The 12347-nt window shown below is 34.9% G+C and overlaps 1 protein-coding gene across 5 annotated transcripts in view; it reads right to left on the reverse strand.

Annotated features, from left to right (window-relative positions):
* CENPC (centromere protein C) overlaps positions 1-12347 on the reverse strand; it is a 77845-nt gene that overhangs the window by 34060 nt on the left and 31438 nt on the right. For 4 of the 5 annotated variants that reach the window (XR_013352274.1, XR_013352275.1, XM_077848186.1 and 1 more), the window contains exons 10-11: positions 8857-9142; positions 6687-6803 (exon numbers count right to left, since the gene is read on the reverse strand). Coding sequence is in view for 3 of the 5 variants with exons in the window: in XM_077848186.1 (XP_077704312.1) it covers positions 6687-6803; positions 8857-9142 (403 nt within the window). In the remaining 2 variants the exon portion in view is untranslated. The remainder of the gene's footprint in view (positions 1-6686; positions 6804-8856; positions 9143-12347) is intronic. The other variant, XM_077848187.1, reaches the window with a different exon arrangement.

A 12347-nucleotide genomic window follows, 5' to 3' on the forward strand; every position in this document is an offset into this window, starting at 1 on the left:
TCTGCCAATAAATAAATAAATAATCTTTTAAAGAAATAAATAAAAAGCAATTCCTTTCACAATAGCATCAAAACAAATAAAATGCTTAGGGATGATTTAACAAAAGAAGTATAAAACTTATGCTCTGAAAACACTCTTGCAATAAGTTACAGATCTCAGTAAATGGAAAAATATCACATGTTCATGTATCAATATATTTATTGTTAAAATGGCAATGTTCCCTCAAGCTGATACACAAATCCAATGCAATCTGTATCAGAATCTCAAATGAAGTCTTCGTAGAAATTGGCATGCTGATTTTAAAATGTATATGGAATTGCAAGGAACCCATAATAGTCAAAACAATTCTGAAAAGGAAAAATAAAAAGGACTCATATCTCTTGATCTCAAATCTTATCATGGCAATGGTAATCACAACAGTATAGTACTAGACCCAGAACTGATACACAGATCAAGAAGGAAAAAATTGAGAACCCAGAAAGAAACTCTCATATATTACGGTCAACTGATTTTCAATAATGGCGTCAAGACCATTCTATGGGGAAAATAAGTCTTTTCAACAAACACTAATGGGACAATTGGATAGTCAACATGGAGAAGAATAGTGAAACCTTTACTTCACAGAATATATAAAAATTAGCAAGATGGATGAAAGACCTAAATGTAAGAGAGTTAAAACTATAAAACTCTTAGAAGAAAAGATAGAGGCAAATCTTCATGAACTTCCATTCTTAGATATGACATCAAAAGTATAAACAACAAAATGATAAAATAGATTGGACTTTATAAAAATTAAAAGCTTATGAGCTTCAAAGGACACCATGAAGAAGCAAAAAAACAACCCAAAGGAGAAAATACCTGCAAATCCCTTATTTGACAAGAGACTTGTAACCAAAATATATAAAGATCTCTTACATTATTTTTTTTTCTTACAACATAATTTAAAAAAAAGACAATCCGACTAAAAATTAGGCTGAACAGATCTTTTTCTAAAGATATGCAAATGACGAATAAACACACGAAAAGATGCTCAACATCATCAGTCATCTGGGAAATGCAAATGAAAACCACAATGAGATACCACTTTCATACCAACTAGGATAGCTAGAATCAAAGTCAGATGATAACAACTGCTGGCAAGGATGTAGAAATACTGGAATCCTCATACACTGCTGGTAGAAATGTAAAATGGTGCAGATGCTTTGGAAAACAGTCTTGCAGTACCTCAAACAATTTAAATATAGAGTTACCATATGACTAAGCAATTCCAATCCTAGGTATATGTCCAAGAGACATGAAAACATATGTTCACATAGAAACCTGTACACAAATGTTTATGCCAGCATTATTCACAAGAGCTAAAAGGAAGAACCCAAATGTCCATCAACAAATGACCAAATAAACGAAACATGGCAAAACCGTAAAATATTTGGTCCTAAAAAGTAATAAAGTACTGATACATGCTACAACATGAATGAAACCTGAAAATATCCAAACAGGGGGCACCTGCGTGGCTCAGGCGGTTAAGTATCTGACTCTTGATCTCAGCTCAGGTCTTGATTTCAGGGTCATAAGTTCAAGCCCCATGGGGAAAGAAAAAGAAAGAAAATATCCAAACAGAAAGAAGCCAATACAAAAAACTCATACTACAGGATTTCATTCAGATTAAAATCCAAAATGTAAAATCTATACAAACAAAAATTATATTAGTGGCTGCTTAAAGCAGTGGAAGAGGGACTACAGAAATGCTAACTAAAGGGCACTGGCTTTTTTGTGAAGTGCTGAAAATGCTCCAAAATGGACTATGTTGATGGTTTGCACCTTCCTGTGAATATATTTTAAAACAATTGAGTTGTGCACATTTCATGAGTGAATTTTAAGTCTACTGTAATGAGCTTCTGTTCCATCCAGCTTATAGAAATAATACAGAAATTAAGTGATTCCATAAATTCAAATGAAAGAAACTCAGTGGAAACTGTTTATGATTCAAGTCCTCTAGCCCTTAAACTTTTGTTCCCAAAAGTTTTAACAGGGAAGAAGGAAGTTAGCTTTAATTAATGCTCATGGTTATAAAGAAACAAAAAATAACACTTAAGTTAAAAGTTTCAATATCGTTACATACTTGTAAAGAGAAGTAACTCATGTAACATTTCTATTCAGGAAGATGCCTTAATTTAAAAAAAAAGCTAGATGCCTTAGACAAATTAATCAATTTCAGCTTAAAAACTATTACCCATCTCCTCTCTGATTTCAACATGTGTATGTGTGTGTATGTATATGGGTGTATCACATAATATTCTAGTATTAAAAAGGTTTAAATTTATTTTCTTCCAAAAATCCTAGTAAGTTTTAATTCCTAAAATTCCTCTCCTGGTACAAATGGTACGAATAACATCTTTGAACATTACAAAATACAAAATCATGTGCCCAACTAAGTTAAATAATAATAATAGACAATATAATGTCTTTTTTTAACATTCATTTATTTATTTGAAAGAGAGCGCAAACGGGGGGGGGGGGTGGGTAGCAGAGCAGAGGGAGAGAATCTCAAGGAGACTCCCCACTCAACATGTGGGGCTCAATTCCACAACCCATGAGATCATGACCTGAGCTGAAAGCATTAGTTGGACACTCAACTGACTGAGCCACCCAGGTGCCCTGGTAACGTCTTTTTTAAAAAAGCAATTAATTCTTTTTTTTTTAAAGAAAATTTTAATTTATTGAGAGAAAGAGAGCACACAAGTAGGAGGAGGGGCAGAGGGAAGCAGATTCCTCACTGAGCACAGAGCCCATGGTGGGGTTCTACCCCACGACCCCAGGATCATGACCTGAGCCCAAAACAAGAGCTAGAGGATCAACTGAGCTACCCAATCATCCTAGAATTTTTATAGTGCCATAAATTATAAAAACTCAAAGTATCAAGCTAAATTGTGTTTTCAAACCCCTTTGTTAGCTTTAAGACTTTAGATTAATATTGAATTATATTAATAATTAATTTTTGGATCTGTGGACAATTCCTAAGATAAAAGACACAAAACTGGTTTCTTTTTCTTTTTCTTTTTTTTTTTTTTAAGATATTTATTTATTCATGAGAGACAGAGAGAGTGAGAGAGGCAGAGACACAGGCAGAGGGAGAAGCAGGCTCCATGCAGGGAGCCTGACATGGGACTTGATCCTGGGTCTCCAGGATCACACCCTGGGCTGAAGGCAGCAACCAAACCGCTGAGCCACCCAGGGATCCCCACAAAACTGGTTTCTAAACATAGTTTTAATATACTCCTGTCTCATACATTTTTAAATGACCATCAGTTAAAAAGACTAAAAATGAAGCAATTCCTTCAGATGCTAATATACAATTCATGTTAGCCATTATGAAAACATTAAAAGGTTTATGTTACATGTACTTGCACAGAGCATTAGCTAGATACTAGTTCTTGACTACCTACATTCATATATCCCTATGGCCAGAGGAAACAAAAGTTGATTGCTTAGAGGCTAAAAAATCTTGGCACTACACTAAATAAAACAATTACAGAGAAATACAAATGTATACACAAAGTAATGAATATGTTTATATATCAATTCTTACAATTTATTAAGAATGTAAAATCAGGGATCCCTGGGTGGCGCAGCGGTTTAGTGCCTGCCTTTGGCCCAGGGCGCGATCCTGGAGACCCGGGATCGAATCCCACGTCGGGCTCCCTGCATGGAGCCTGCTTCTCCCTCTGCCTAGGTCTCTGCCTCTCTCTCTCTCCTTTCTCTCTCTCTCTCTGTGTGACTATCATAAATAAGTAAAATTAAAAAAAAAAAAAGACATTAAAAAAAATAAGTCTTGAAAAAAAAAAGAATGTAAAATCAATTTGATGGGATGGGCACTGGATGTTATACTCTATGTCGGCAAACTGAATTTTTAAAAAAAGGAAAAAAGGTAAAATCAATACAAATTATATACTATCTTATTTAATGATAAGGTCAGGTTAATACAAATTATATACTATTTTATTTAACAAGAAGTTCAAGTTAAAACTGATGCCAAACCTTGTACTTATATATGTACATATGTGTAAGTATACACATATAAATGTATATTAAGATTTACAGTTTTTAAAGAGCTTAGCAATGATGAACAAAAAATATTATAAAACCTAATCTCTTCTGGCATCCTTTAAGCCATTTTTGACATAAGTGCCTTCTTTTTTTTTTTTTTTTTTTAAAGATTTTATTTATTTATTCATAAGAGACACAGAGAGGCAGAAACATAGGCAGAGGGAGAAGCAGGCTCCATGCAGGGAGCTGATGTGGGACTCAATCCCAGCACCCTGGGATCACAACCTGAGCCAAAGGCAGACATTCAACCACTGAGCCACCCAGATGCCCCAAGCTCCTTCCTTCTAAAAGAGCTTACTCTTGTTACTGATGCATGTTTTAAATATTATCATCATGAAAAGGGACCAATCATTTGCCTCCCTGTAGGCACCCATGATCTATTCATATTTTAATGTAATACCCAGTTTTCTCTGACCATTTTTTTTGTCTAACTTTCCTAAATACAGAACCATACAACTGTTAATATGTATTTTATATCCAAATTATCTTTGAAGTTTCCATAAGGATCACTGGGTAACCACAAAGATTTATCTTTTCACCTTATGACAGGGAGAATACCAAAACACATGTTTGCTCTTCTGTGTGTATAAAGTAGCTTAATGATCATATATCCTGATGAAACAAATGTCTCAAAGATCTGTCTATGAATTCAGATACCTAATAGGTTTTCTTCAGCAAACATTTTAGCAACTATCAACTTTGGGTATTTCTAATTAGGCTAACTCCTCATTTTACACAAAAGGTAAGGTTTGTTGTAGGAATACTAGCTCAAATTTTAAAACTCAGGGAAATCACTTTTTACCTGAACATTTCTCTCAACCTATAACTAAGGCTCATCTGCCTTATTTAATAAAACTTGGATTTATTTTATTAATACATTCAAGTAAAAACTACTGGACTACTAGTTAGAAGGCCTAGGTATCTAATGACACACTATTTAATCTATGTAGACCTTCCTCATTTATAAAAATGGAGCTAATACCTGTACTATCCACTTCTCAGGAATCTTATGCAAATAAATAAGAAACAAGCTGATATAAATATGGAAATCTGATAAAAGACAGCAAGGTCATTACAATTCAGTGGGGGGAAACATACTATTCAATAAACTGATTATCTACATAGGGAAAAAAGAATTTTAATTTCCTAAATAAATTACAGATGATTTAAAGAAGTAAATACTAAAAAAGCAAGTTTTTTAAAGATTTATTTTATTCATGAAAGATTTATTTATTTATTTATTTATTTAAAGATTTTTTTATTTTATTTTATTATTTATTTATTCTCTCTCAGAGAGAGAGAGAGAGAGGCAGAGACATAGGCAGAGGGAGAAGCAGGCTCCATGCACCGGGAGCCCGATGTGGGACTCAATCCCGGGACTCCAGGATCACGCCCTGGGCCAAAGGCAGACAACTTAACTGCTGAGACACCCAGGCATCCCACCAAGTTAAAGTTTTGAGAAGAAAATATAGAAAAATAGATCTTTATGATCTTGGAATCAATACAAAAGCAAATGTTCAAAAAGTCTGATAAATTCTATAGCTTATCTTGAACAATACAGGTTTAAAGGGTGCAGGTCCACTTACCCATGATTTTTTTCAATATACACAATACTGAAAATGTTTTTTCTCTTCCTTATGATTTTCTTAATAACACTTTCTTTCCCATTTCTAGATTTTAAGAATATAGCATATAATACATGTAAAATATAAAATACGTGCTAATTGTTTATGCTTTCAGTAAGGTTTCGAGTCAACAGTAAGTAAGCAGTTACATTTTTAAGACAAAAGGTATAAGCAAATTTCTGACTGTACAGCCTTAACTGTACATTAAAATTATGTCTTCTGAAAATAAACAAACAAATAAATAAATAAAATTATGTGTTCTGTATAAAAGACATTAATACATGTGACCCATTAAGGATTACACGCCAAAATAGAGTTTCTAAAAAAATAGAAAACTGAGCCAAGCAACTTACAAAGAGGCAATTCATTTAAAAATGAACAAAAAGCAAATGAAAGATATTTAACTATTTAACCTCACTAATAATTAGGGAAATGCAAATTAAATCCAGAAATATACCCCACTACACTGTCAAAAAATAACAAGTCTAACACCAACACATTTCAATAAGTACATGGGACAATAAGAATTCTCACACCTTGGGCACCTGGTGGTTCAGTCAGTTGAGGGTCTGCCTTCGGCTCAGGTCATGATCCCAGGGTCCTGGGACAGAGTCCTGAGTCAGGTACCCTGCTCAGCAAGGCGTCTGCTTCTCCTTCTCCCTCTGACCCTCTCCTCTACTTGAGCTCTCACTTGCTCACTCACTCTCTCTTTCAAATGAATTTTTAAAAAAAAGAATTCTCATACCTTGCTATGGGGTTATAAATCAGCTCATCCAATTTTGAGAATGATGCAGCAGTATTAGGACAAGTTAAACATGTACATACCCTAAAATTTAGTAATTCTATTTCTCCTATATATACTACTACAAGGAATCTCTTACACATTTGCTCAAGGAAACATGTATAAAATGTATGTACAGGGATCCCTGGGTGGCGCAGAGGTTTGGTGCCTACCTGTGGCCCAGGCGCGATCCTGGAGACCCGGGATCAAATCCCACATCGGGCTCCTGGTGCATGGAGCCTGCTTCTCCCTCTGCCTGTGTCTCTGCCTCTCTCTCTCTCTCTGTATGACTATCATAAATAAATAAAAATTAAAAAACAAAATAAAATAAAATAAAATAAAATAAAATAAAATCAGGTTGTTTTAAAAAAAAATGTATGTACAGGCAAAAATCTTTTTTCAGAGTGATAAATTATCAAGAGACTAGATAAATACATTGTATACCTGAAAATATAACACAGTGTTAACACTTGAAGAAAAAGAATCACATCTGAAAATAAATAAAAATTATCATTTAAAAAAATAAAAGTGGGGCAGCCCCAGTGGCGCAGCGGTTTAGCGCCGCCTGCAGTCCAGGGCGCGATCCCGGAGACCCTGGATCAAGTCCCACGTCAGTCTCCCTGCATGGAGCCTGCTTCTCCCTCTGCCTGTGTCTCTGCCTCTCATTCTCTCTCTGTGTTTCTATGAATAAATAAATAAAATCTTTAAAAAAAATAAAAATAAAAAATAAAAGTGGAAACAACTCAAATGCTCACCCTTCAATAAATGAATAAAAAGTGGTACATTACTTGCAATAAAAAGGAGTGAAGTACAAAAAAAAGGGGAGAGATTAAACATTTTCATATAACCATACAAGGTAATAACTATAAATCAACCACTTGTTTCTTTATATATATATAATGAGAGTTACGAATGGTTTGTATATTTTCAAAAGTTATATCTTAAATGGTTATTTATCTAGATAACTATTTCCATTTTGCCTCTTGGCCAGCAAAGTCTAAAATATTTACTCTCTGGCCCTTTAAGAAAGTTTGCCAACCTCCACTCTTTATAAAGGAATAAAAATAAATCATTTATCAACATGAATAATCTTAAAAATGAACTGTGGGAAAAAAAGCAAGTCACAGAAGGATGTGTATACTAATGAAACCATTTTTATAAACTTTTAAAACCATACCACTGCCGTTCATATATATACATGCACATGTAGAAAAAGTATAAAAATATCCATGAGAATGGGCTCAGCAAAAGTACACATGGGATTTCAGTGGTCACTATGTTTTATTTCTTAAGTGAAATCATGAGGGAATCAGGGGTTTTACTTTTTTTTTTTAACCTGAAATATAAAGAAACTGAAAAGTTGTATGAAAATGGTGTGAAAAAGTTAGAATGTGTATAGGATTTTTTTTTTTTTTGGTACTACAATGACATATACTACTATGCTTTAGGGCACTATGATCATTTATTTTCATACACCCCTAGCACCTTGCAGTTTCTCACATATATATTATTTGTTGAGTAAATGAAAGAATAAATACTATGTCAATAAACAAAAATATGCAAGAACAATACCTAACTCACTAGGTTGTTAGGACTGATGAAAATTCATTGAAAGTTCCTAGCAAATACTTGGCACAAATAAGCAAAGTATGTTGACTATTATCACCTGAGGAGAAGAAGTATTAAGATATATTCCCAATTATTGAAACCACATTAACCTCACTCAAAAGGAAGCAAATCAAACTAGACATTAAAATGACTAAGGGGCACCTGGTTGGCTCAGCTGGTTAAGTATCTACCTTCCGCTCAATTCATGATCCCAGAGTCCTGGGATGGAGCTCCGCCTCTGGCACCCTGCTCAGCCTGCTTCTCCCTCTCTGTCTGCCCCTCCCCCCTGCTCCTGCTGGCTCTCTCTCTCACTCTTTCTCTCTTAAATAAATTAATAAGATCTTTTAAAAAAATTACTAAGATAGTTAATTATACTGGAATTAAAATACAAAATACATTTTTAAAAATAACTAAAATGGTAAATTTTATGTGCTTTTACCACCTTAAAAAAAAACTTAAAAAAAAAACTTTTAAGTGACAATAATACTTACCTTTTTAAATATATCACTCACATGCCATGTACTACATAATAGTCCCCATTTTAATATGAGGAAACAAATGGAGAGTACTACTTTGTCCTGGGGCAACCTCTAACTAACAGGTGAGCATGGATTTACAACCAGGTTTGTCAGACAGCAGAGCTTCTTACTTCTTCAGAAATGATTAAATGACACCGACAAACTATTAAATGCTAAACAACAAAAATAACTATATTGTACACATAACAGACATTACCCAGAATGATTTTTCTTCGTAACCAGGTCTTCCTCATCACTTTCTAATGACTCATTCTGGCAACAACCAGAAATTTCATCATGGTCAGTAACTCTTCCAGAATCTTTAGCATTTAAAAACTCCTGTGCTCCTGAGCTGCCTGAAGTAGTTATCTTCCGCTCTTTAAATGGGATAGTTTTTTCCTTAGTATTCTTAGATGACTGATTTGGTTTTTCAGCAAGTTTTTGTCTACAGTCGTAAGACAATGACAATTCATTTCTTCTTGGAGAATTGCTATAAACATGACCTGAAAGAGTCAATGATAACCTAAAGTTAGCATAATGTTTATCTAGATTATTGAGCTCACTGAAATACCAACATTATTTACTTAGATGTAAACACACACACACACACCAATCTCATAGGCTATGTTTGTTTTCAAATTAAATTCATATACTGTACAGCTTTTCAATTTTTAGGTATATGCACCAACCCCTTTAAATTCATCACAGGCTTCCAAAACCACTTTCTGTGTCTCTACCCACTACTCTTTGGGCCATCCTTAAGATCTAGTTATTTCCCAAGGCTCCAGCTTCAGCTTCTCACTCTATGCACCTACTTTGAGGGACCCTTCTACCCTTAAACTGTAATTACTATGTAGATACTGGTATAATATTCACCTACAACTCTCTCCTAAATCTTCCCCTCTGGTTTTAGTTCCTATCTTAATGAAAAGTGTAACTATTGACCCAGATACCTACATCAGGAATCTGAATCATCGAAGACTCCTGTACCTACTCACAATCAATCCCCTAATTCTGTCATTTCTACATTCTTAATATCTCTCAAATCTATTTCTTCCATAGCTCTCCTGCAGGGATCCTCAGCATTTCTTAACTGGATTATTAAAGCAGCCTGTTAGTCTACCTTTCTCTAGTCTTGCCATTCTTCAATCCATTCTTCACACTGCTTCAAGAATCATCTTAGGAAAACACAAGTTGGATCATGACAATGTTGCTAAAATCTTTTAGTGATTATCTGTAACTTAAGGATTAAGCCAAAATATTTTCAATTATTTATTTCTACACCTATTTATTTCATTAATCAAAAATGTTTAACATTCGCTGTCAAATAAACAAACCAAAAAAATCCAGCAATACTGAACTACTTACATTTCTCTAAAGCACTGCATCTTAAAAGGTTGCTCCCTGGACCAGCAGGATCAGTATCACTTGAGAACTAGTTTGAAATGCAAATTTTCAGGCTTCACTTCAGACCTACTAAATCAAAAACTCTGAGTAGAGCCCAATAATCTGTGTTTTAACGAGCCCTCCAAATAACTCTGATAAAACAATTTTTAAAAGGTTAAACTCTAATCTCCAGATGCTACTCTACTGAAAACATTCCATCCTTCCCTCTCACCCCATTCACTCAGTTGATTGCTAATTCATCCTTCAGGAAGCTTTCCCTAATTCCCATCCCTAAATTAAGCAGCTCTCTCTCAACTCTTTGATAGTATTTATTAGCCATCTAACTGTTTACTTATCTCTCTCTTCTAGCATACTGACAACTCCTAAGATCAAAATTGCTCTTTTATATTCTGAATGCCTAACACCAGGAGCAGGACTGTGGTGAAGCAATTTTTTTTTTCCAGTTCTACTGAGATATAAATGACATATAACATTGTATAAGTTTAAGATACACAATATAATAATTTTATATATGTATGTATTACAAAATGAATACCAAAGAGTAAAACTTAAAGTTCTCATCATAAAAAAATTTAATAAGCTTGGAAAATTTAAGAGGGTGCTCACACTCAGAGTCATACAAACACTGAATCTGAACTCACACAACCCTGAGACCAAGTGCTTCTGCAAATTTCTCATTCTTTGTTACTCACTTGCTCCACTCTAGTATTGGGCCTTGCCTAACACCATTCCTGTCTCAGAGTGGGCACTCGATAAACGTTTCTCAACATACATGAAAAAGCAGCGGGGCCACATATCTACTATAGGCAGTTTGGTTGCTTACTAGGGAAATAAGCAATGGATCAACAGACAGAAAACTTGAGTTCTACTGTTTTCCAGTTCTAGCACAAAGGCCTATGACTTTAGGTTGCAACTCATATTGCTTTTTTGAGCTTCAGACTTTCTTTTTCTATCAGAAGAAATATTGGTAAGTCTCAGAGTTCTAGAAAACTTCTCCAAGCTTTGTAGATTTTTATTTACCTATATATTTACATGCTCATCTGCCATACCCTGGGTGACTCAGCGGTTTGGCGCCTGCCTTTGGCCCAGGGCACTATCCTGGAGTCCCGGGATCGAATCCCACGTGGGGCTCCCGGTGCATGGGGCCTGCTTCTCCCTCTGCCTGTGTCTCTGCCTCTCTCTCACTATGTCTATCATAAAATAAATAAATAAATCTTTAAAAAAAAATAGTAACAGGAGTTAATATTTTATATACTAACTACATGCCACTTACTCCTTCTACGGAGGTAGAAGGATTTGTAATAATGTTACAAAATAAGAAACTGAACAAAATAACTGAAAAGTGGAGAAATCATAATTTAAACCCAGATCTAAGTCCAAAATCCAAGGAAGGCTATAATATAATATCTCTTTCTACTATCAATCAAGGATCCCAATGACTCAAAAATTCATAGCAACAATGCCTCAGATTTGTGCCCTATTTGTTCTACTCTCACTTGTTGATCTAAATACCAGAGACAACAGATTCTGCAAATGTAAATATTCTTTTTTCATTTTTAATCTTCTACCATCTTCTCATGATTACTTCCTTTAAAAGATTAAAAATTTTTCCAAAACAATAAATGTACCACGTTGTACAGAGAAGAGATAGTATAGCAGACCGAAGAATGTCATTTTTATAAAGACCTGCTTGCAAAGTTACCTCTTGACTAGCATGTGGGAACTCAAATTTTGGAGGGTTCCCATTATTTCCTAACTGATAAATGTAGCTTAGTGCGCCTAAACTGCTTTGCAAAAAATACGGTTTATGTCAAATACTTGCTTTCCTTCAGGGAGTCTGGAATTTTAGTACTTACTAGGTAGACGGTGTCTAGGTGATCACCTCCAGGCTTCTTTGTCCATTCATAAGTGATGGACACTTGGGCTGCTTCCATAATTTGGCAAGCGTAAATAACACTGCTATAAACATCGGAGTGCATGTATCCCTTTGAATTAGTATTTCATTGGGTTCAAATACCTCGTAATGCTGGATCACAGCTATTTTTAACTCTTTGAGGAATCTCCATACCGTTTTCCACAGTGGCTGCACCAGTTTGTATTCCCACCAACAGTACAAGAGGGTTCTCCCTCCCCTACATTCTATGAGGTTATTTTATTTTATTTTTTTTAATTTTATTTTTTTTAAATTTATGATAGTCGCAGAGAGAGAGAGAGAGAGAGAGAGAGCGAGAGAGAGGCAGAGACACAGGCAGAGGGAGAAGCAGGCTCCATGCACCGGGAGCCCGATGTGGGATTCGATCC

The sequence above is a fragment of the Canis aureus genome, chromosome 14, assembly GCF_053574225.1.
Source record: "Canis aureus isolate CA01 chromosome 14, VMU_Caureus_v.1.0, whole genome shotgun sequence".
NCBI classification, from domain to species: Eukaryota; Metazoa; Chordata; class Mammalia; order Carnivora; family Canidae; genus Canis; species Canis aureus.